The following is a 25,442-nucleotide window of genomic DNA, read 5'->3' on the forward strand; positions in this document are numbered from 1 at the left end:
TTACAGAGGATCACTACATTAAATTCCTTTATCAATGTTTTATATTCACACATTTTATATGGAAACAGCTATATTACTTCCACAGCCTTAGGCCACTTTTACATTATGAGATTAGATCGGATTTATCAAGGACAACTTGAGTTGAGCAAGTACTTGAGTTGAGCAACTTGCAAATGCCACTGGTGTTCAATCCACTGGATACAGTGAAACACCGGTTCTGATGCCTTCAGACAAGCACAGACTGGTGGGACAATCAGGAGTGCATATGCGCAAGTCCACTTTCATGGAACTTTGCAAACTGTTTTCCCCTGCCCTGAAGCACAAGAAAACCAGAAAGAGACCTGCTGTGACAGTAGAGAAGCACATGGCAATTGCCCTCTGGAAGCTTGCAATGCCAGAGAGCTACCAGTCAGTTGGGAATCAATTCGTAGTGGGGAAACTTACAGTGGGGGCAGTCGTGTTCCAAATGGCCTTCTACTGCGGAGAGTAGTGACACTTGGAAATGTGAAGGACATAGTGTCAGGCTGGGATTCCCCAACTGGGGTGAAGCAATAGATGGAACGCGCATCCCTATCTTTGTCCCTAACCATCTTGCCATGCAGTACATAAACTGCAAAAAGTACTTGTCGGTGCTGCAGGCTCTGGTGGATCACAAGGGCCGTTTCACTAACGTCAATGTAGGATGGTAGGGAAAGGTGCATGATGTGCACATCTTTAGGAACTCCTGTCTGTTCCCAAAGCTATAAGCTGGAACTTTCTTCCCAGACTGGAAAATTAACATTGTGGGCATTGAAATGCCAATAAGAACCAGCCTACCCCTTGCTCCAGTGGTTCATGAAACCGTACAAGGGCAGCCTGGGCTGCAACATGGAGCAGTTCAACTATAAGCTGAGCAAGTACAGAATGGTAGTACCATGTGCTTTTAGACATTTAAAGGAAAGGTTCCGTAGTCTGTTGACTAGATTTAGATCTCAGCAAAAGCAATATTCCCATTCCCAGACAGCTATGTGCTCCATAATACTTTGTGAGAGCAAGGGAAAAGTTTGTTGCAGGGTGGAACATTGAGGCAGAGCGCCTAGCCACAAATTATGAGCAGCCAGACACTAGGGCAATAAGAAGAGCTCTGTGAGGGGCAGTGGCCAGAGATGAACATAAAAACAGCCACACTGGGTCAGACCAAAGGTCCATCTAGACCAGTATCCTGTCTGCCAACAGTGACCAATACCAGATACCTCAGAAGGTGGAGTCACAACAGGTAATCCTCACGTGATCCCTCCCCTGTCACCCACCTTCAGAGAAACAGAGGCTAGGGATACCATTCCTACCCATCCTGGCTAATAGCCAGTGATGGACCTAACCTTCATGAATCTATCTAGCTCTTTTTTGAACACTGTTAAAGTTCTAGCCTTCACTGCATCCTCTGGGTAGGAGTTCCACTGGTTGATAGTGCACTGAGTGAAGAAAAACTCCCTTTTTAGTTGTTGTTTTTGGGTGGGGTTTTTTGTTTTTGTTTGTTTTAAACCTGCTGCCTATTAATTTCATTTGACCCCTAGTTGTTTTATTGTGCGTCCTCTTTTCTAAGCTGAAAAGTCCAAGTCTTTTTAATCTCTCTTCATATGGGGCCAGTTCCAAACCCCTAATCATTTTTGTTGCCCTTTTCTGAACCTTTTCCAATGCCAATACATCTTTTTTTGAGATGAGGCGACCACAGTACGCAGTATTCCAGATGTGGGCATACCATAGTTTTATATAGAAGCAATAAGATATTTTCTGTATTATTCTCTATCCCTTTTTTAATTACTCCTAACATTTTATTTGCTTTTTTGACTGCTGCTACACACTGAGTGGATGTTTTCAGAGCACTGTCCAACATGACTCCGAGATTTTTATCTTGAGTTGTTGTGGCCAAATTAGTCCCCATCATATTGTATGTATAGTTGGAATTATTTTTTTTCCGATGTGCATTACTTTACATTATCAACATTAAATTTTATTTGCCATTTTGTTGGCCAATCATTTAGTTTGGTGAGATCTTTTTGAAGCTCTTCACAGTCTGCTTTGGTTTTAACTATTTTGAGCAGTTTGGTATCATCTGCAATATTTGCCATCTCACTGTTAACCCCTTTCTCTAGATCATTTATAAATAAATTGAATAGGATTGGTCCCAGAACAGACCTTTGGAGCACCCCACTAGTTAACATCTCTCCACTTGGAAAACTTACCATTTATTCCTACCCTTTGTTTCCTGTTTTAACCAGTTATCAATCCACGAAAGTACCTTCTCTCTTATCCCATGACAACTTACTTTACTTAAGAGCCTTTGGTGAGGGACCTTGTCAAAGGCTTTCTGGAAATCTAAGTATACTGTATCCACTGGACTCCCCTTGTCCACATGTTTGTTGATGCCCCCTCCCCCTTCCCCTTCAAAGAACTCCAGCAGTTTAGTAAGGCGTGATTTCCCTTTACAGAAACCATGTTGGTTTTCCCTCAACAAATTATATTTATCCATGTGTCTGGATTAATTTTTATTCTTTATTATACAGTAGTTTCAACTAATTTGCCAGGTACTGATGCAAGACTTACCGGTCACCTCTAGAGCCCTTTTTAAATATTGGCGTCACTTTAGCTATCTTCCAATCATTAGGTACGGTAGCCGATTTAAAGGATAGGTTACAAACCAAAGTTAATACTTCCACAATTTTCCATTTTAGTTCTTTCAAAACTTTTGGGTGAATGCCATCTGGTCCTGGTGACTTATTACTGTTAAGTTTATCAATTTGTTCCACAACCTCCTCTGATGACACCTCAGTCTGGGACAATTCCTCAGATTTGTCACCTAAAAAGAATGTCTCAGGTTTGAGAATCTCAATGTCCTCAGCCATGAAGATTGAAGCAAAGAATTCATTTAACTTTTACTCCATCACTATAATCTTTGAGTGCTCCTTTAGCATCTCAATCGTCCAAGGGCCCCACTGGTTGTTTAGCCGGCTTTCTGATTTTGATGTACTTTTTAAAAAATTACTATTACTTTTTGAGTTTTTGTCTAGCTGTTCTTTAAACTCCATTTTGGCTTTTCTTATATTTTTACACTTAATTTGACAACGTTTATGGTCCTTTTTATTTTCCTCACTAGGATCTGACTTACACTTTTTAAAAGATATCTTTTTATCTGTCATTTCTTCTTTTACCTGGTTGTTAAGCTACAGCGGCACTTCTTTGGTTCTTTTACTGTGTTTTTAAATTTGGGGTATTTAGTTAAGTTGGGCCTCTATTATGGTGTTTTTGAAAAGTTTCCATGCAGCCTGCAGAGATTTTACTTTTGTCACTGTACCTTTTAATTTCTGTTTAACTAACTTCCTCATTTTTGTGTAGTTCCCCTTTTTTAAATTAAATGCCACAGCGTTGGGCTGCTGAGTTGTTTTTCCCACCACAAAGATGTTAAAATTTATTATATTATGATCACTGTTTCCAAGCAGTCCAATTATATTTGCCTTTTGAACCAGATCCCGGCCTCCACTTAGGACTAAATCAAGAATAACCTCTCCCCTTGTGGGTTGCAGAACCAGCTGGTCCAAGAAGCAGTCATTTATGGCTGTGAGGGGTTCAGGGTGCGATCACCCCCTCTCAGCCTGAGGGGGGGGAGGGTCTGCGGACCCTCTTGTTCTCTCTTGGTCCCTCGTTGACTCCAGGGTCCCCGCTATGAGGCCGACGATCTTGGGTGCGATCACCCCCTCCCGGGAGGAAGGGGGGGTCAGCGAACCCTGCAATAGTTACCTGTCCCTGCGGGGTGGGGCAAAAGGCCCCTAGTCTGGGTTTTTCCCCCTCGTGGGGTTCCGACTTGTATCTCGCCTTCGCTATGGTCGTTGGGAGCGAGATGTTCCTTTAGGAGAGGGAGGGGGACCTGGTCCCACCCTCTCTCCGGGTGCCAGCCCAGGGCCCTGAGCATCGGGGCTTGCTAGTACCCCGGCGCAGTGGACGGGGGGGGTCACTCCCTCCAAAACCCATCCACCCAAGGACGCCAAAAGTGTCCTGCCCCGGGTTCCATCCTCCCTCCTGGTGGCTCTTGGTGGTGCCGCCTCAAACCCCAAAACTTACCGCGGCTCGGTCGCTCGGCTCCGGGGTCGTCCGGGGGAAGTCGCCGGGGAGAGCTCCCTTGGCTGGGTCCGCTCTCGGCTTGGCCGTTCCCTCCGGGTCTGATGCAGTGGAGTTCGGCCCTCATCGGAGGAGGAACTGGCTGACTGCCGGTGTCGACAGCTGTCCCTATGGCCCCGGGGCCAAGGTCTGGCCGCCCGCCGGCCTGGATGGCGCTCGGGGTCCGTCCTCGGGGGGAGGGGCGTTCCTCCGCCGCTGTGGGGAGGCTCCCCCCTGCTGCGCTGGCAGCGGGCCTTTTCAAAGTAGCCCACCGCGCCGGCCGCTGCCCGGGGCCCCTCCCCTTCCTGCAGCGTGCCGGCCTCCGCCCCCTCTGCACGCCCGCCGCACTTCGCCCCGCAGGGCTTCGAGGGAGGGGCCAACACTCCCCTGCCGGCGCAGACGCGGCGGCAAGTGGGCCTTCCAGCTCCTCCGGTTTACGCCGAGGTAACGTCGGGGGGCTCGGGGCTGACCGCCGGTTCCCGGTGGGGGGTGACTCTGGCCAGCCTCCCCACGGGGCAGTGACAACCCGTCACAATAGTATCAAGAAATTTTATCTCTGCATCCCATCCTGAGGTGACATGTTCCCAAGTCAATATGGGGATAGTTGAAATCCCCCACTATTATTGCGTTTTTTATTTTGATAGCCTCGCTAATATCCCTTTGCATTTCATAGTCACGATCACTGTCCTGATCAGGTAGTTAGTAATATATCCCATATGCTATATTCTTCGTATTGGACCATGGAATTACTATCCATAGAGATGCTATGAAACATTTTGGCTCATTTAAAATTTTTGCTTCATTTAAGTCTACATTTTCTTTCACGTATAGTGCCACTCCTCCACCAGCATGACCTGTTCTGTCCTTCCGATATATTTTGTACCCTTATATGATTGTGTCCCATTGATTGTCCTCTTTCCACCAAGTTTCTGTGATGCCTATTATATCAATATCCTCCTTTAAAACTGGACACTCTGGTTCACCCATTTTACTATTTAGTCTTCTAGCATTTGTGTATAAGCACTTTAATAATTTGTCACTATTTATCTGTTTGCCATTTCTTGATGTCTAAGACTCTGTTTCATTTGATTAGCTTGGATTAGACACAAACTTCCTTCCTCTCCTCCTGACTAGAACATAGAGCATCTCTATTAATAGAACTTCCCCTAATAGCTGTCTCTGTCTAATCCATGTTCTCTACTGGCTTTCCCCCGCCCTTAGTTTAAAGACTGCTCTACAACCTTTTTAATGTTAAGTGCCAGCAGTCTGGTTCCATTTTGGTTTAGGTGAAGCCCATCCTTCCTGTATAGGCTCCACCTAATCCAAAAGTTTCCCCAGTTCCTAATAAATCTAAACCCCTCCTTTCTACACCATCGTCTCACCCACGCATTGAGACTCTGAAGGTCTGCCTGCCTACCTGGCCCCATGCGTGAAACTGGAAGCATTTCATAGAACGCTACCATAGAGGTCCTGGATTTCCGCAACCTTCGCACCAGGTAGGCAAGTCACCATTCGGTTCGCCTGGTCATCACAAACCCAGCTGTCTGTTTCTAATGATCTAATCCTGCCTTTTCCAAAAGACTGGAGTTCCCTCCCCCAGAGATGTATCCTCGGTGCAAGAGGATACCATAGTATCCTCTGGAAGGAGGGTCCAAACTATGGGATCATTTCCCTCTGCTCCAGTTGAATGTTCTCCTTCCCTGAGCCTTTCATCCTCCTTAATAGCACAGGGGGCTATCTGACAGGAGGTGAGTCAGTTCTACAGTGTCCCGGAAAGCCTCATCCACGTACCTCTCAGCCTCCCTTAGCTCCTCCAATTCTTCCACCCTGGCCTCCAAAGCCTGTATGCAGTCTCTGAGGGCCAGGAGCTCCTTGCACACACATGCCACCCACCCACAGGGCAGGTAATCATGAATGCTACTTTGAGTGCAGTAAACAGGATAGCCCCCACTCTGCTGCTGGGATTCTGCCTGCATTCTCTCCTACAGCTACTTAGGTTATTGATAGGGTATTTATTTAAATCAGGAAGTTTTGTTTTTAGTTAAGTTTTAAAGTTTTAAAGAATGGCAAGCATACCTCACCCCCTTCCAACTCCCCTGCAAAACTCCCTCTCGAAACTCCCTGTTAGCTGCCCCTGTTCACAAAGCTCCCTGGTTGCTTATTCACAGGCTTTATAAAGCCCTGGTCTTCCTGATAGCTCAGTCCCCTGGCTATGGCTCAACCAATGAACAGAGGGATCCAGATTTCAAATCCTCATTAAGATGCTCATAGCTTCCAACTGCCGGCCACAGCACACCGTCCTTCAAACAAACAGCTCAGCACTTGAATCGCCAAACAAAGAAAGACAGATAAACACAAGCTCAGCACAGAGTTTCTTTCAGGCAACTAGCAAGTAACCCACAAACACACACTACAGACAGCCACTTACCTCAAGGGTCCCGTAATTGCTCCTCCTTCACCTGGAGAACTTCCTCTCGAAACTCAGTTAGCTGCCCCTGTTCACAGGGAAGCAGCTGGACTCAGTTTGTTGACAGGCATGGTAAGGCATGTTCCTACAGTTGGATGAGGGTCCAGGTCTGGTCGTGTCAGCTGGACAGGGCAGTGGCTCACGTGGCTGCCCTCTGTTTCCAGCACAGGTGTCACTTTCCCATCACGCAAGACCCTGCAGGCCAGAGGAGGGATGGGATTCAGTCGTTCCAGGCAGGGCAGCAGCTCACATGGCTGCCATTAGTGTCCAGCACACCTTGCTTCCTGGGAGAGTACTACTGTCCCATACTGCAGAAGCCAGGAATGTGGGAGAGGGAAGAGGCAGAAGTCCTGCCTCACTGGAGATGGGCAGGTGGAAATAAACAGCGACACAGAAGCTAACAGCTTCCCCTCCTTTCTCCAGGTTATCATGCAAGACATCAGTCTTCTCTGAATTATACAGAGTGATAGGGAGCTGATGCTGACTAAATGTGGCCAGAAACCTGGGCCTTATGCTGCAATGCCTTGCTCTTCAATGATGCCAGACCACTTACTTCTGGCGTGGCTGGGAATGTGTCCTATTGTGGAGGATGCAATAAGGGTAGCCTCCCCAGAAATCTTGTGAGAAGGATCAAAGACTTCCTCTCTGAGAGCTTCATGGAGATGTGCATGGAGGATTCTCATTCCATCTCCAGACACATTAGCAAGCTGTTCTGGGTCCCCTGCGCTAAGCTGGCACAAAGAATGCCACAGATCACCACCTCACACCAATTTTCCTTAATCCTCTTGGACCAAAAGGAAAAAAATGTGAACTCACCAGAAGTGCCCTCTCCAAGATCAATGTCTGAATGTTGTGAGATGTCCTGGAAGGAGGGGATTGGCTCCAAAGTGATGAAAAGTTTTTGGCTCTCAGCGATATTGGTTGCCCTGTTACCTGCTGACTGTTCTCTCCCTCCTCCTCTTCCTCATCTATGCTTTCCTTCACACTGCTGACCAAGGGTGCTGGAGTGTCTTGGGAGGAAACCACAGTCTGGCTTGGGAGGGTGGTCAGGTGTCCTTCTCCCCCCCCCCCCCATAGTATTGCATGTATCTGGCTGTAGAAGCAGCATGTTTGTGGCAGTGATCCAGATCTTCTGTTTGCCTCCTTTGTCTTTTGATAGGACTTCCTCAGCTTCTGATTTTAGAAGGGTGCTGCTGGGCATCCCTTGTGTATCCTTTCTCCAACATGAGTTTTCCCATAAATGTCCGTGTTTCTCTTGCTGGTTCATAGCTCCATGAGAATGGATTCCTCTCCCCACACATCAGTGACATCCGGGGTCTCCTGCACACTCTATGCTAGTTCATATCTGTGAACCTGGGCACTGGAGCCCATAGAGTTCACAGAACTTGAACATGGAACTCATGGCCAGGTGCACTACTTAGGAGTGCTGCCTACTGTGATGTTTTAATCACAAAGCATTCTGTGATGCATCTCAGAGGCCAACGTCAACTTTCGCAGTACTGGGTCTACACTTTTGTAAAGTCAACCATGCAAGGTCGAATTTGACGTTACTACTCATAGAAGCAGGAGTACCAAAACTGACTTTAGCAGCCCTTAATGTTGACAGAAGAGGCCTGGTAGTGTGGACTCATTGGTTAGAACATCCACCTTATGTGGCTAAATTTGATCCAAACTCCTAGGGCTCGTCTACATTGGCCCCTTTTCCGGAAGGGGCATGGTAATTTTTGAAATCGCAATAGGGAAATGCGCGGGGGATTTAAATATCCCCCGCGGCATTTAAATAAAAATGTCCGCCGCTTTTTTCCGGCTTTTAGAAAAGCCGGAAAAGAGCGTCTACACTGGCCCCGATCCTCTGGAAAAAAAGCCCTTTTCCGGAGGATCTTATTCCTACTCAAAGTAGATCCTCTGGAAAAGGGCTTTTTTTCCAGAGGATCGGGGCCAGTGTAGACGCTCTTTTCCGGCTTTTCTAAAAGCCGGAAAAAAGCGGCGGACATTTTTATTTAAATGCCGCGGGGGATATTTAAATCCCCCGCGCATTTCCCTATTGCGATTTCAAAAATTACCATGCCCCTTCCGGAAAAGGGGCCAATGTAGACGTAGCCTTAGTGTAACTTAGATACTGCTTAGCATATTGTTTCATTTATCCCTGTAGAATATTAAATGTTGTCATCCAGATTACAAATCTTGCTTTTATTTACAGCCCTGAAAGGAAGAGAAGATTAATAAAATCTCAGTTGAAGACAGAAACGTCTGCTGCCTCCTCATCTTCAGTTCCTGTACGTTCAACAGCACTGAGACTTATTGCTGCTCAGATGAATGGAAAAGCTGCTGAATCTTCCTCTTTGGTGCGGACAAGAAGTAATAGGGGGATAACAGATACAGCTGTTACAGAACAACCATCTACTTCTTCAGGAGGAAAACCTTTAATTACAAAACCTAATACTTCAGTGGTGTCAGGGAAAACAAGTAGGTGTGAATAGCATTCATAATTTTTGCAACTTTTTATATTTAAAAATGTGCTATTTCTTAGGCACAAGTGTATTTGTGATTTTTTTCTTAGCACTGCAATGAGGATTAAGAATGGGTACTGTGTATTCAAGTTAGCAGTCTCAGGAAAGCTCAAAGAGGGAGATAGAAAGGCTCAAGATTTTGGTAATAGAAAATGGAGATATTCTTCTCTAGGTAACTAGTTCAAAAATGGCACAGATGCTGAGCCAGCTAAGATTTACAAAAATAATACAAACCATTATAATGAATGATTCAGTGTTGCTTAAACAATGTTTCTCTCTTTTTAGTATTGGAGAATTCCACGAAACATTCAAAGAACCAGAATATTGTATCAGTTCCTAGCCAATCCAGTTACAGTCACAACACTAGGAATAACTCTTCAAGAGAAAATGTGGAGAAATATAAACAAATCAAACGTAAAATGAAATCATCCACTATTAATCAGCAAGGTAAAGGTTTTTCAAAATGATTGTTGCATTTCATATAATACAGTCACTGCAGTTGCACTGCAATTAATCTTAAATTCATAGACATAGAATATTTAAATTTGAAATGGGTGGACTTAGGTCATATGACATCTGATAAGCAAGCATGGAGAATGTGAGTAGCGTAATGTGCTAAAAAACATGGGACAGACTAAGATCTAAGGTAAGGTCATAAGCATCATCTTTGCAGGTGTGCCAGACCAAGAGCACACATGGAAAAAAGTAGATGTTCATCACCCACTGGTGGCCCTGCCTATCACCACCTTCCCCTCTCTCTTTACCTTGCACCTACCACAGAATTGCTGTTCAGGAGACAGAGAAGGAGGTTGTAAGGTGCACTTTTAGAAGGGACAGAAAAAGTCAAGTTAGAAGGTAGAGGGGCTTTAGGGAAGGGGTGGAGTGAGGATAGAGCCTGAGGTAGAGTGGGATTTGAGCACCACCAGGGAAATTAGAAAGTCAGCACCACTGCTTAAGTTCACTGTGGCTGTTTGTAATAACTACCATAAATTCACATAATCAGTAGGTGAATTACTCCATTAAAACACCACTTTGATTTCATAGTTAATGCATGTTTTAGAATCCAGGTATATTAACACAGTATTTATACTGTAATTATGTAATCAAATCGTTAACTTTCTATTAAATGTAATTGCAGATATTGGGTCACATAACAGTGATATGATTTAAGTATAGTCTAAAGTATTACTGAACATTTTAAGATAAGCAATGTTACAAATCTATTGAACGTTATAAAATCTGAAGAAATTTATGCAGTTACTTTTACCAGAGAAGAGCTTGTCTATATTAGGACACTAAGGAAAGGTAATCCAAATTAACTTTAAAGTGGATTAAGTAAACCACATTAAGCCCTTGCTTTGACATTCTTATTCAGTGTTAAATTTCATGTTGTGAAATAAGCTAAACCAAATTTAATTTTGAACATATCCATACGGGGGTTAATGCAGTTTAACTAATCAACTTCAACGTCACATGTTTCTCTAATTCTAATACATTTTCCTGGCTGTACCTATTGTGCCAAAGTTCTGGCCATGTGGGTCTCGTGCTACTGGCTGATAATATTAGCCTCAGAGACTCGCTGTGGTCCTGTACACAAACTCTTTCTCTTTACAGGAGGCAGGATCCACAGCTTAGTGAGCCATACTCATTATAGGCTAGTCCATGGTTTTGGGGTGAAAACCCCTTAATAGTCCTGGATTCCCTTATTGGGACAGGCTCTGCGTTGGCGTGGGGAAGGTTTTGGGGGGGGGGGGAATCCAGGCCTGCCCACTATTCTGTGCTGCGGTTCAGGGACCCTAAAATAGCTGCAGCAGTTAAGGTTGTTTTTCCTTCTGATTAGGCAGCTTTTTCCCTGGGCCACTTCCCTAAACATCTCCTCTAAAATGTCTCCCTCTGGTACTTGTTAACCAGCTCTCACACAATTTCTTTTTCTTTCTCCTCTGGTCCATCCCTCTTTGTTTTCCCCCTCTCCTTACCTAGGGGAGGCCTTTTAAAGCAACTCCACTAGCTATAATTGGCTGCAGCCTGACTTGACTGACTTGCCTGAGGGAGCAATCTAGTTAATTAACCCTAGGTGTTTTCCTACCTTCATTTTATTGCAGCAGGCTCTAGTAGTTTATTCTGGAAAGAGAAAACCACTTATCCAGTGCCCTGTATACCTACCTTCCACCAGAGTGTGGCAGGCTGCTGGCTTAGGTCTGTCACACTATGTAGGCCAGACTAAGAGTATAAAGCCCAGATCACTCCTGAATAACAGAACTCAAGTCTTATCTTTGGCTTAATGTAATTTATATTCTCTAATGAAATGGCATTTTGTGCAGTGTATATAATCAAAATCTGAAACCAACTGACTCAATGTGCCATCATGTGGAAAACCATGGGAAATACTAGAATATTATTAGATGAAATCACAATAAAAACAATAACAGAAAATGTGGACATGACCAGAAGTACTAAAATACTTGTATTGATTCAGTTTTCACCAAAAAAAAGTGAGTAGCAATTGGATATTTAACATAGTGAATTCTAGTGAAAAAGAGGTAGGATTTGAGGCTTCTTGGCTCCCAGCCCCAATGCAAGGGAGCCCCCTTTCACCATGTGCTGCTGCCTCTGGTACAGTACTGAGTGACTTTGGTGGTTCACGGAGTGGGACAGCGCCTGCCCCCACGCCGCTGCCTCTGTGGGAGGTATGGGGAGGGTAGCTCTGAGAACCAGTATGCATGGTGAGCTGGCTTAAAAGTTGCTACCCACAGGCACCAGCTGCTGCTTCTCCCTTCCCCCTTCCCTTTGTGATAAGCCAACTAGCCTAATCAGTTAATTTTTTAAACAACTATATGCTAACATCCCTAATTCTCATGACCTCTTAAACTAGGGAAATACAGCCTAGGCAGCGCTTTTCTAAGGTAGGTGCAAAACTGATTGGAAACTATTCCCAGAGAGTGGTTATCAGTGGTTCACAATCAAGCTGTAAGGGTATACAGGCAGTCCCCGGGTTACATGGATCCGACTTACATCGGATCCCTACTTACAAACGGGGTGAGGCAACCCCGCACTAGCTGCTTCCCCCCAGCAGACCAGGGAGACGCGGAGCTGCTTTTCTCAGCAGACACCTCAGCTTGAGAATAAAGGACTGAGGGAAGTGAGGTGCGGGAGAATAAAACTGAGCTCTGGAGAAATGTTTGGCTAGAGTTTCCCCTACAATATATACCATTCCGACTTACATACAAATTCAACTTAAGAACAAACCTACAGTCCCTATCTTGTACGTAACCCGGGGACTGCCTGTATTGAGTATTTTCTCACAGGGATCAGGTCTGGGTCTGTTGAATATCTTCATCAGTAATTGAGATAATGGCATAGATATTCACACTCCTAATGTTTGCAGATGATACTAAGCTGGAGGGGGTTGCAAGTGCTTTGGAGAATGATCTGGACAAACTGGAGAAATGATCTGTAGTCAGATTTGAAATTCAAAAGGACAAATTCAAAATACTCCACTTAGGAAGGAACAGTTACACCACATACAAAATGGGAAATGACTGTACAGGAAGGAGTAGGGCAGAAAGGGAACTAGAGATCATAGTGGATCAAAAGCTAAATATGAATCAGAATGATGATGACAATATTGCAAAAAATACAAATGCAAGGGAGCCCCCTTTCACACTGCACTGCTGCCTCTGATACAGCATGGAGTGGGTGGGGGGTTCACGGAGTGGGACAGTGCCTGCTCCCACACTGCTGTCTCTGTGGGAGGTGAGAGTCTTAAAAGCCAGTTCCTCCCAGCACCATCTATGGGGTGCCGCCTGCCCCCACCTCTATCAGAGCAGCGGGGGGGGGGGCGGGGTAGGGAATACTGCTGGGAAGCAGCTGCTATCTTCAGGGGTCCCAGAGTGGAGCTGGGCCCCCTACGGACAGGGGCTGTTGCCACCAAGCTGCCCCTGTTCACGGCAGCCAGTCTTAGCCGCCACGAACAGGGTCTGGTCCAGCACCAGCCCCTATCTGTGGCAGACAGGGGCTGTTAGACTCAGTGTGAGCCAGCACCGAGCAGTCCAGGCTCGCTAATCAATGCACCTCTGCATTTTAAATGTAGTAAATGTTACTGCATTTAAAATGCAGAGTTGCAGTGTGGGTGGCTCTGGAGCCCAGCTCCTGGAGCTACCTCCGCCTCGGCTCTACACAGCAGCGCTTATCACAATTTGTATCGACTATACAATTAGTTATCAACTGTACAGTTACACCGATAATTGCATTTTAACATGCTTAGTCCTAGGACCAATACAGCTACAACACGGCATACAACAGTGGATGAATATGTGATATTGTAAGGTGAGAGGTGTTGTTCTCAGGTATCCAGGACCCAAAGCATTTAGAATTTTATAGGTCAAAACCAAAAACTTAAAATTAAACCCAGATGCCATTGCAGATCTCTGGCAACTGTATAAAAAGATGCTGATGTACTGGTTAGCAAGGGAAGGACATATTCTGCAACAGTATACATTTGTGAATGTTTGAATGCTCAAGGTGTTATTCCACTGAGATAACCCGGTTACCACTTAACAAAGATGTGGACAGATATAGCTGCTCTGCATCAGAAGTCATGTTAATGAATAATTGAAAGATGTTATTGAACTGAAAAAGTTGGGGTTTTTTTTTCATTTATACAGCAGACACAAGATAAAATCCCAGGATTGGTAGTGTGTAAATCAGATATGAATATCACACCTCTTTAAACCTTCCTTAATGGTGGGATATCACTTCTTTTGGTCCCAACACTTCTTGCATTTCATACAAATCTGGCATCGAGACTTTTATTTTTGAAAACTGTTTACATCAGAAATAGAGTCATGGAGCCATAATGACAGAACACTTAACTTACATTAATGCAGTGAGTCCAACAGCATTTTACATTTCCATTACGATTAATTTTTTACTTTAGTATTGGGTCTCAGTCATACAATGTGTCCTACATTTGGGCCTTCACAGATGAAGGCGGTTATTGTATGTCATCCACTCAAACAGTATTTTACAAACAGTGAATGGAATAGATTTATCTGGAGCTTTTGGGAAATAAAGAATGTAGATTTCTCTTACGTATTATTACTCTGTTATTTCTTTACAGCAGTCTGCAAAAATAATGCTTTGACTACAGGAAGCATTCAGGTAAATGGACATGGAGGGCAACCTTCAAAACCTCAAATTAAAAGAGGGCCTGCAAAGAAACTGAAGATAGAGGCTAACAGCAGTGCAGGTGAAGTGGTGCACAAGAAAAGAGGTAGAAAACCAAAAAAATTACAAATTGCTGAACAGATGAATGCAGAGCATAATTCAATCCAGACGACGAGGGACACGGTAATAGAAGAACCCTCAGTTTCTAATGCATGCAATTCTCTTTCTGAAAATAATGTGAAGGAAGCTGTATTACAAAAAAAGGGTCGTGGAGGCAGAAAGCCAAAAAGAAAGACAAAAACACATCATCCAGACTCAGATCTTTTAGTCCCTGCAAATGTTAAGATGCAGACAAGAAGCAGGAGGAAAAAAACTGATGAGCCTGTAGAAGAAGAAGGTTCTGAAGAACTGAAAGATTCTGAACCTCACATGAGAACTAGAAACCAGGGTAGGAGGACAGCCTTTTACAATGAAGATGACTCTGAAGAAGAGCAAAGGCAGCTATTGTTTGAAGACACCTCTCTAACTTTTGGAACATCTAGCAGAGGCAGAGTACGAAAGTTGACTGAAAAAGCAAAGGCTAATTTGATTGGTTGGTAACTGTTACTAAACATATTCCTTAAAATGCTATGAAGCAGGTACAGTTGAGGAGTGAGCAGAAGAAAGACTTCTGCTCCCCTGCTGCTATTATGGATTAGAAGAATATGTTGTGATTTGAAACAATTAGCAAAAAAAGAAAACTGAGAGAACACTTCTTTGAAAGAAATATATATTTTAAACTTTTGCTATTTATTGCCCTCCAGATAGGTTATGCATTTCAACAGTCATTTAGGTCATAGTTAAAAATAATTTGAAGACCTATAAATAAGCAATTCCTGACAATTTTGGAAGTGAAAACTACTGTACTCCTGAGCAGTGCAGAGTATTTCTGTGATTAAATAAGGTGACAGAACTTTTAATGCCACAAACTGAGAACAGAAGTCTATTTTTGACCAAGCAAGGTACATTTTTATTGATTGCAGAAGTCATGTCTCCCAGGAAGGCATATGTTGGGCCAAGAATGGCAGTAAATTAAGAATTACATTTCCATTAAGAACAAATGCAAAATTACCAAATTTTGCTAATCTGAAAATGTTTAATTTGAGAAGTGATGGAATATTCAACTGCAAAAGAAGCCTAGCACAGGCTGTTGGCTTAATCAAAGTTCTGCCAAACAAAGAGAAAATGTAATCACAATATATAAATATATATAAATATATATAATATATCCACATTGGAAAAAGTTTGACTAATATGTCTAATTTTTCAGACCTTGATTCTTGTATCAATCACTAAATCTCTGTTTATTGTGCCAAAGACTTAAAATCAGTGCAGTGGAAAGCCTTTTTTCTTTCACTTCTTTTTGTTTTGTTTTGTTTGGTTTGTTTTGGTTTTGTCTGTCAGTACCACAAACACTTTTCAAAGACAAAAAAGACTGTGTATCATTCTGTATAGCAAGTTGTTATAAGTTGTGCTGAGATGTATCCTCCTTTGGTACTTACAGAAGAAAACAACGCACTGGTTGGGGGTCCTTTGACAGAGATGTTTTAGACAAAATTTATAATTAGTTAAAGGATTCAAGGAAATTACAGAAAAAAGTATGTATGGAATTATGATGTTTACTTTCTGATTTGGATTGTTTTCTACAAATTTTGATGTGTTTAGTAAGTTAAAAATGACTTACAAAGAAGTGTGTATGCATAGACTGATACATACACAAACACATACATATACAATATTACCCAGGTATAGATTCTTTTTTTTCCAGCATTTTTTAGCTAGCACTAGAAATTTAAAGAAAGAAAAGAAAAAATAAAATTTTAAATGTCATACTTTATAGTTTAATTTTAAGGGGAAGATTGGTTATTTTCAATTATTAAGGGTTAAAAAAGGCCAAATCACTTTTTATGCAATCATGTTTTATACAGTGGTTTCATTGCACATTGTGTTTTTTCTGCACTTTTTACGGTATACTTATCACTCTGACATAAGTCAATTACACCCTAAAGAAAAATTACATTTAATGATTGTGCCTTGTATTCTATTATTTCTTGCATCCTTAGTAAAATTAAGTTGTCTATTGTAAATGATAACTATATGACTTAGGGGAATGTATTGCTATATATACTGCTGTGGAAAAGGAAAGCAGTTATTTATTTGTTTATGGTACATTTAGTTATTTTATACCTTAAAAACAAACTTTAATACCATTTTCTATTGCTTAAAAGGTATTGTCCAGTTTAAAAAAAATATAGAAATAGTAATATTTTCTAAGATCTGGTATGGTACAAAAATGTAACCAAAAGTTTCAGATATACTATTTTCAGGTAGCACAAGACAATGTGTCATGATCCTGACCTAGAAGAATAAAAATTAAAAATTAAATATTAAAAAAGTAGAGCCTACTGCTGAAAATCTTTACTTATATAACAATTCTTCATTTACAAGACAAGTCTGGTGGGCTTTATTGCAATGCTGAAAAATGAATTTGCAGGATTAGGACCTTTAAACTTGCACAGATCCTCTTTATTCGTTGTGAGCCAAATCTTGGTCTCATTATTCTGTTACAGTAAAATCTGTTAAGGAAATCAGGAGTTTGCCCAAAAGGATTAACTATTAGGTTTCATTTAACTATTATGGATAAAACCCCATGTACTTGGCATTTCTAGTATTAATTTATGTAACTATCTTCATTACACATCTTTTATATGAAATTAAGTAAACTATTTTCCAGAGCCTGACTAGATACTTACACTGTGAGTTTGGGGGGGCATGGATTTTATTAATTTGATTTTCATTTGTTTGTTTATTTTTTCTAACAGATGTTTCATTAATATTAATATACAGTTTCTAAAGATATGGTAAGGTGGAAAATTATGTTTGTACATTTAAAAATAGAATGTTACACAGTTCAAAACTAATTCATTTTAGTGTGAGACTTAACAGTTTTTAATTTTAAGAATCCCACTGATGGTGAAGGCAATCAGTTTCAGATGTTGAATTTCCTGATGTTATCTGCATTGTAATATAAGAAATTAGAGTATATCTAAAATTCGACTTCTGTATTTACACTATTTGTAATGTTTTATATGGCATGATTATGTACACATTTATACACAGAAAATACTGTATATAATGTTGGAGAATGGAATAGCACATGTTCCTGTTACATTGTATGAAAACTGTAGACCTTAAAACCACAAGAATAGAAGGCCTTATCTGCAGAACATAGTTACGTTGTTCTCTTTCTATAGAGATCTGTAACATTAAGCTACAGGGTGGTTGTTGGGGGTTTTTAAATTCACATTTAGAAATTCCGACATTGTTTTCTTTTTATATAGATTGTAAATGATTTGGGTCAAGCTTTTTTTATTAAAACAACACTTTAAAAAGTATGAGATGCAGTGCCAGATTTATTAAAATATATATTTATAATTTAGTTTCTTTAGGTTGTAAAAGTTTATTTATGAGAATTAAATCACCATCATATGCTGTATGTCCTTTTTTTGTTTAAAAGAATGTATTTCAGATATTCACAACTTTTACGTACCAACAAAGAAAAAGAGCTTTTGATTACTAAGTCCGAAGGCTTTAAATGTGAGCAATTAATTGTGGTTTAGCAACCTGGAAGAATTTCAAAACTATAGTTACGTAATGGATAATGCTATCTCAGATATCTAACAAATAGCTCAAAATGGAATATTGAAATAATGTGTTTATTTCACATATAGATTGTAAATATTAAATGAATGTGTTTTATCGATAAACAATCATTCTAATCTTACAAGTCTGGCAGTCATGAACGCATCTTCATTCAAATCCATTGTTCTTTGACTTTTTATATGGAGATAGTGGTAACTATTGGTAAATATTGACTTTAACAACCACCACCAGAGAAAACAATTGACTAAGTGGTATCTAATGCCAGATTATTTTCTATCTTTAGATTAGGAAATAATTGATGTTTCTCAAACACCATTATATTCTAAACATTTTATTTAACAGTAGTCACTGTACTCTTGCCTGCATACTGAACAAGTATTTATCCTGTTTGATTCCATTGTTACTTTGTTATCCAAGAATTTATATTCTGCATTGTGTCAATATTAACTAAGTTTCTTGTCATTGTGCTATAGCCAGTGACCACAACTTTACAGGAAAATGTCTCATGATTAGACTGCTGATATATATGCTTGAGTGTGTTTAGTTTGTACATTTGTGATCAAATTGTTGTTAGACTTGTAAGATTTATAAATTGGTTCGATTTAATATTGCTATTTCACATTTAAATATTTAAATATTGATAACAGGACCCTCAATCATCATGTCAGATGTATTAACTTCTATAAAAAATAAACTGTTACCTTTACATTGTGTAGCAGATAGTTTAGAGGCTATATAGCTGCACCCAGTATTTCTCAAAATCAGCTGTCTTTTCCAGAGCCTTTTGCCATATATTAAAATATTATGCAGAATAAATCAGTACCTCTATTACACAATTGGAACTTTGATACAATTTTTATACCATACTATTAAATCTCTCTTGCTCACATTTATTTCCAGGACCTGATCCAGCCAACACTTTAGCACGTGCTTAAAGTTAAGCACATATTAAATTGTTTGCTGGTTCTGTAGAACTTACATGTTTAACTGGATTAAGCACTGTAGGCTTCATGTACAGTAGACTCTTTTTAGACCATCTTTTGTGATCCTGTGAACTCACTTTGAGCATTAATCTAGCTAAACTCTTTTGACGTTTTACTGTATTTTATCCAGAGTCCCTACCTTGTTCTTGCACGCTATATATTGGAGTTCCACACTAGTTAGATTGGGGTTTTTTTCAGGTAAACACTGCTTCTGTCTTCAAAAGGAGTTTTAATGCAAATCATCTTACACTGGTGAAAACGGAAAGGAGAGAGAGGACATTAACCTCACATGAAGACAACAAAAGCTCATTTTCTCTGTTACCTTTTACTACCTAATGAAGGCAAAAATGTTAACTGTAAAATTATTTGATAATAAATTTTTGTCACTTTTCCCTGAAGTTCTTGTAACTGATTAGATTCTACATACTGAACTGATAAACAGGCTTGTACTTTTCCGCTGTATATTATTGTATAGATATGTGTTTGTATGCAGAAGTAGGTATAACATTTCATATAAATTGCACAAGTCTTAAAATATATTTCTGATAATGAATCTGACACTCTTGTTTTAACTTTATATAAGTTCATAGTTTTAGACAGGAACATGACTTGTATGTTCTAGTATATTGGGGGGATCAACTTCAAGTAGCTTTTAAATTAAAGTTAACTTCTGCATATCTTATCTGTTTCTACTAACTAATATGGAAACCATTTTTTATATTTATTTTATTGTATATTTAAGCAGAAAAAACTCCAGAAAGGTTAGCTTTTCTAATTTGTTTTATTTAAAAAAGTATCACAGAGGAGGTATAAACTTTTCATTCTAAAGACTACAACAGCATCAAGACACTCCAGAAAACCTTATACAGCACTAAAATAAAGATAAAGGTAATTTTTTAGGAACTAGCTATGATAGGCTATTTGGGGAAAATTATCAGGAGGGGGGAAGAGGTCTTTTGGAATTCATTTTAAATGCAGATAAATACATCAGGAAATTCACTTAATGTGATACAAACAACAAATGTGGGAGTAGAGGAAGTATTTTACTATGATTGCTAAAAAGAATATGCGCCCACAAATTGGGAGTACAAAGGAATAGTACACCATCAGCACCTATTCTGCACACATGCTATATTGTATGTAAAGTTGGTTTACAGGTATAATGAGAAAAAAAGTTACATTTTTGGACCATATTCAAATGCAAAACCATGACAGCCAACTTGTTAAAAGATCTTGAGTGAATTATTTAAACCCTGTCATTTATAATGTTTAGACATGTAGAATGTAGCTCAATTTTAAGGAAGTGACCTAGAAGGGTTAATTTTGAAACTGACACATTTTCAGATTAAAAATTATAATGCTTATTTTGTACAGAATTATGTAAAACACAAACCTGTTGTATGTAATGGATAACAAACAGTTTGAAAACAATAATTCTTTAGCTTTATTAAGGTCTTTTTCTTCCAGAAATCTGGATTATCATATTATAACCTGCAGTATCACACCAGGATAACAGTGCCCTTTCTTTTTGTACATATTGATTGGAACTTTCTTTACTGTTATGTGGACACTTTCTATGTTAGTTTTGATGCATAATACTTTGAATCCTTTTATACAAACTAGAATGTATGTGTAAGAATTACTGTCATTGCAATGTAGTAACTACAAACTTATTTTTAAATAAATAGAAAACTTGTTTTTCTAAATTGTTCTGGGTTTTCTTATTTCTATGTAAGAGTATGTTGATTTGTACAGTGGGAGATATGCATCACAGCCTAAACTCAGCTTTGTTCTTGGGTTGAATCGTGTTTTCCCTCAACATGCAATTGAAAGCAGAAGTTGGTGCTGCATTATTTCAGCTGTGATGCGTGGTGTTCAGTGCTTGGCATTAAAGTTAATCAATGCAGGGCTGATGTAAAAACCTAACCTCTGAAACTGTGGGGTGTAGTGCCACTGACTGTTGTATGAATGCTACACACAACTATGGTTTAAAGATTGTGGAAAGTAGTGTGTGTCAGGATCATCCTCTTCCTCAATGATGCAATCACACTCCTGCCAGAAATGTGCTTAAAAGGGACAGAGAAACAATCTGTAAAATGGACTACAGTTACACATCAACGTCAAGTTGACACAGAAAAAAAATCGTTTAAATGCAGCTTCCTGTGGATTGCATTTCTCCTTCCCTATCCTCTGCTTTTCATTTGTCTCTGGGAAGCTGCATCCCTTTTCTCTACATTACTTACCTGATATCTCAGGCAAACCATTTATTTAGAAAAGAGCACCTGAAAAACATCCCCACACACATAAATTTGAATCATCTTGCTAGTGTATGCTGCTGAGGACAAAATGTCCGTTATTGAAACACATGATGTTTTTGGCATACTGAAATAACAAAGATCTTCCAGTGTCCCGTGTGAGATGTCTCTCCCCCCATATTTTATAAAAGAAGGACCTTGTCTTTAGGAGACCAGAGGATCTGGCCCAACAGGACAGAGAAGCCCATAGAACAGAAAAGCATGTGGGTGGTGTCATGCTGTGGTCTGCAGAGACATGTTTGTGACAGATCCACAGCAAGCAAAGATGTGCCTGTTTACAAATTATTTTCCATAGTGTGCTTGAACATCAGAGCTAATTTACAATTTTAAAATAAGGCCTCTGTGCTCCATTCAGCATGTTTTATATACGTTCTTCCAAAGTGGACATAACATATTTATCACAGGGAAAATACCCCATAATTTGGTGGTAGCACCAAAAGATATTTGAAAAATATGTTTTTCAGGGAGAGAAAGCAAATATGTTAGAACACTTTCCAATGTAACAGGAGATTAAAAAGAGCCTCTACTTTTTTCCCCGCTGCGTTTCAAAAATATTAAGAACAAAAGGCCATTCATGCTTTCTACAAGACACCATTCTAGATGAGGGGTGGGAAGCTCAGAGCTCCCTCATCACAGTAGGCAAGCCAGTGCTGATGCTCCACCTGTATGGGAGATGCTGCGGCTGGAGCACCAGTGCCAGCTCCTGCTGTGGGTGAGGAGCCCTGGGCTTTGCAGGCCCAATCAAGGCAAGTCTGGGGGCAAAATCCAGTCTGTAGGCTCTGTCTGGCAAGGAGGTGGAAGCATCCCTGCAGGCACAGGCTCCCCACCCTGCCTGTCACTCCTGTTGGCCAGTTCTCAAAATCTTCTAGCTCTGGGCTCCTAGAAAGTTAATCTGGCCCTGGGATATGCCCTGAGCCTCTGCATCAGTTAACTATAGTAGAATAAATGAGCACTACAATATTTAATAAAAGGACACTTGAAATAGCGTGAACTAGAACAGCAGCAACAGAAATAATAAATTGCCTGGCACTCTGGCATGGAGTGCCAGAATAGGAGCGAAATAAAACAGAAATGGAGTAAGTGTTATAAAAGTGACTCTCTTGAGAGGGGGGAAAGGAGACAATTAAATGAGGAGTAGCTGTAGAAGTAAACCTGCACAGTGGATCTCTTTCAGGCAATCTTTCCAAAATCTCAGCAAGGAAATTCTAGTTCTAATATAGAAACTTGTGATAGCTGTCTAAACAGTGCAGGCACTTGTTGGTTGCCAGGTGAAATCCACCTCAGCTTGGTAGCAACCAAAAGCTATTTCTCCATTTATCTAAAGTATAATCTTAGAGGGGAAAAATGTTCCTTGTCAGTCACTTATGTTTTTTCCTACTAAAGCAAAAATGCATTTTGGAGAGGGAGGGGATATGTGTCTGAAATGAACTGATGGTGTCAGTCCTCTGTGTAATGCACTGATGTGACCATGATGAAAACAGCATGACAACAGGCCTTCTTATATATCCAAATGGCAAAGTTACCATGTGTACACTCCATTATCATAAGAAGGCCTCTCCAGGCAAGCACTAAGACATGCTGGTAGGGTGCAATACTGAAGACCATAGTTCCACTGTCCATGATGGAAATGTTGTGGCTAAACAGGACTTCTTTGGAGCTACCCATGCAGCATGTCTCAAACATTACATTAATTGTTATTTTTAATATAGTACAGGAAACACACAGGCTACGTCTACATTGGCATGATCTTGTGCAAATACTCTTTAACGCAAGAGTTTTTGTGTTAGAGTATTTGCGCAAGAGAGCGTCTACACTGGCATGTGCCTTTGCGCAAGAGCATCCGTGCCAGTGTAGATGCTCTCTTGCGCAAGAAAGCTCTGATGGCCATTTTAACCATCGGGCTTTCTTGTGCAAGAAATTCATATTGCGCCTCTACACTGGCCTCTAGTGCAAGAACAGTTGCACAAGAGGGCTTATTCCTGAGCAGGAGCATCATTGTTCTTGTGCAAGAAGCACTGATTTCACACATTAGAACGTCAGTGTTCTTGCGCAAGAACTCCCTACCAGTGTAGACAGGCAGCAAGTTTTTGCGCAAAAGCACCACTGACAACAAGGACAGCTGAGAGACTCAAATCACCGCACTGTGCCACCCAACAAAGTGTGTATTGCTTTGTGTCTCCTCCTACTTTTCACTAGACAGCAACAATAACAGGAGTCAACTGCTCTCTTTAAAAGGCCACCTACCAACCTGAAATTTAAATAAAAGCTATAGCTCTTCTTGGGCTACAATTAAGAGCTAATATAAAGAGAAGCTGCATTCAATGTAGCCCTAAAGCCAAGCTTTAATTTACTTCAATTTTTGATTGTTCTCTTGAACCATACTTTGTATGTTCAAACACCAGTCTTCTTGTGTTTATATAAAACTTTCAATTCAACAGTATATCGTCGGTTTGCATTGGAACGTGGCATTCAGCTTAGTGATGATTAAGCTGAACTCTTTGTTCTTCTTCGAGTAGTATCCCCATGGGTGCTCCATTGTTGGTGTCAGATCTTCCCGGCACCGCAGCTTGGAATTTTGATGAGCAGTTGTCAGTCAGACTGCGCATGCACAGCATGCACTGCGGGCCTTTCATGCCTTTTGTTCTCTCGCGCAGTCCGGCTCCCACCAGTTTCTTCTTCACCACCCGCGGTCGCAGATGGAGCGAGCTCCTCCTCACAGAATCTTGTCAGGAGTTAGGAAATGTTTAATTAGTTAGTTTTAGTATTTAGTGTTAGTTAATCGATTACGTTGTGGTTCCTTAGTGTTAGTTTAACAAAAAATATTATTCGTTTGTTAGCTATAGCATAGATAGAACTTAGTTATGCTGGGCTCCCCTGGTTTTAAAAAGTATGACACATGCAGAGACGCAATACCGGCTTCGGACGGCCATTCCAAATGCATCAAGTGCTTGGGTGGGGTGCACATCCCGCAAAAGTGAGTTCACTGCACCAAACTTACTGTAAGGGCGAGAAGAGACAGGGAAATGAGGCTGAAGATTATTCTCTTCAACAAAGCTCTGCAACTGCTAGAGCTCTCAAAACAAGCCTCAACCCCACGGTCTCCTAGACCTCTTCTTCTATGCTGGCCCCAGACTTAAAGAGGCCATCACCAGCCTGATCCCTACCTTCAGCCAGAGTGAGTGTAGGAGACAAGCCAGGCACCTCTGGTACAGTTGGGCACAGGCAAAAATCAGCTTTGGAGCCAAAGCTGCAGCAAAAACCATCTTTGGTGCCACCAACGGCTGTAAAAGTCAGTTGCTCAGCATGAAAAGGGGACCACACCAATCACAAGGCTGGAGTTGGCACTGGCAATGGCGCCACTGGCACAGAAGACAGTACCAGCCGTTACAGCACCGTCCGCATCGGCGCCAGTGGAATTGGCACCATCGGTGTCTGTGCTGAACACAGCAGCACAGGGGCACACGACACCAACCATATCGGCACTGGCTATCTCATGCCTGGAGTCCACATCGGCACTGGAGAGACTCTGTGCCACAATCACCCCAAATTACATCATGGGAGCATTCCCAGCTCCATATAGCCCTTTGACCCTGCCCACACCAAGAAAAATGGCCCGAAAACCCTACCCTCTGGAGCAATTAAGCCCTGAGCATTTGACCTTCTCATCACATTCACCCTACTTAACAAGAGCAGACAGGGATAGAGCATATTGAGATACCAGGTGTTACAGGTCCAGAAATGATGCCTCTCCATTGCCATATAGGATATATGACTAATCTCCACCCCCCTCATCAAGAGGGTCTCCTTGATCTGCATATTCCTATGGTCACCAAGTATATTACAGGCATCTTTCTTCATATAGAAGGCATAGCCCCACTTACCACTGGCATTACCCTAGCCATGATGCCAATCATTTGCATCACCACCAAGAACACCGCTACCCCTTCTGTAGCAATTATTCGAGATCTCGAGCACCCTCAACTTCACCACAAGCACAAAAGCAGCAGCTGGCAGTGGCATCTCCTGGTATTCCCTCTACATCTCACTACTCATAACCAGAAGAGGCACAATCTCAGAAGTGGAGGAACAACTTCGGGATGCTTCTCCGACAGACAAGTCATCATCTCCTCCTGATGAGGCCATCATACCTGGAGATCAGTCACCACCT

The 25,442-nt window shown here is 41.3% G+C and overlaps 1 protein-coding gene across 1 annotated transcript in view; it reads left to right on the forward strand.

Moving 5' to 3' along the window:
• PHIP (PHIP subunit of CUL4-Ring ligase complex) overlaps positions 1–20,664 on the forward strand; it is a 303,792-nt gene extending 283,128 nt beyond the window's left edge. The window contains exons 38-40 of the mRNA XM_075923789.1: positions 8,799–9,064; positions 9,394–9,555; positions 14,228–20,664. Of these exons, the coding sequence (XP_075779904.1) occupies positions 8,799–9,064; positions 9,394–9,555; positions 14,228–14,874 (1,075 nt within the window). The 3' untranslated portion in view covers positions 14,875–20,664. The remainder of the gene's footprint in view (positions 1–8,798; positions 9,065–9,393; positions 9,556–14,227) is intronic.
• The last annotated feature ends 4,778 nt before the right edge of the window (positions 20,665–25,442 follow it).

Source organism: Pelodiscus sinensis, chromosome 3 (assembly GCF_049634645.1).
Source record: "Pelodiscus sinensis isolate JC-2024 chromosome 3, ASM4963464v1, whole genome shotgun sequence".
In the NCBI taxonomy this organism is placed as follows: domain Eukaryota; kingdom Metazoa; phylum Chordata; order Testudines; family Trionychidae; genus Pelodiscus; species Pelodiscus sinensis.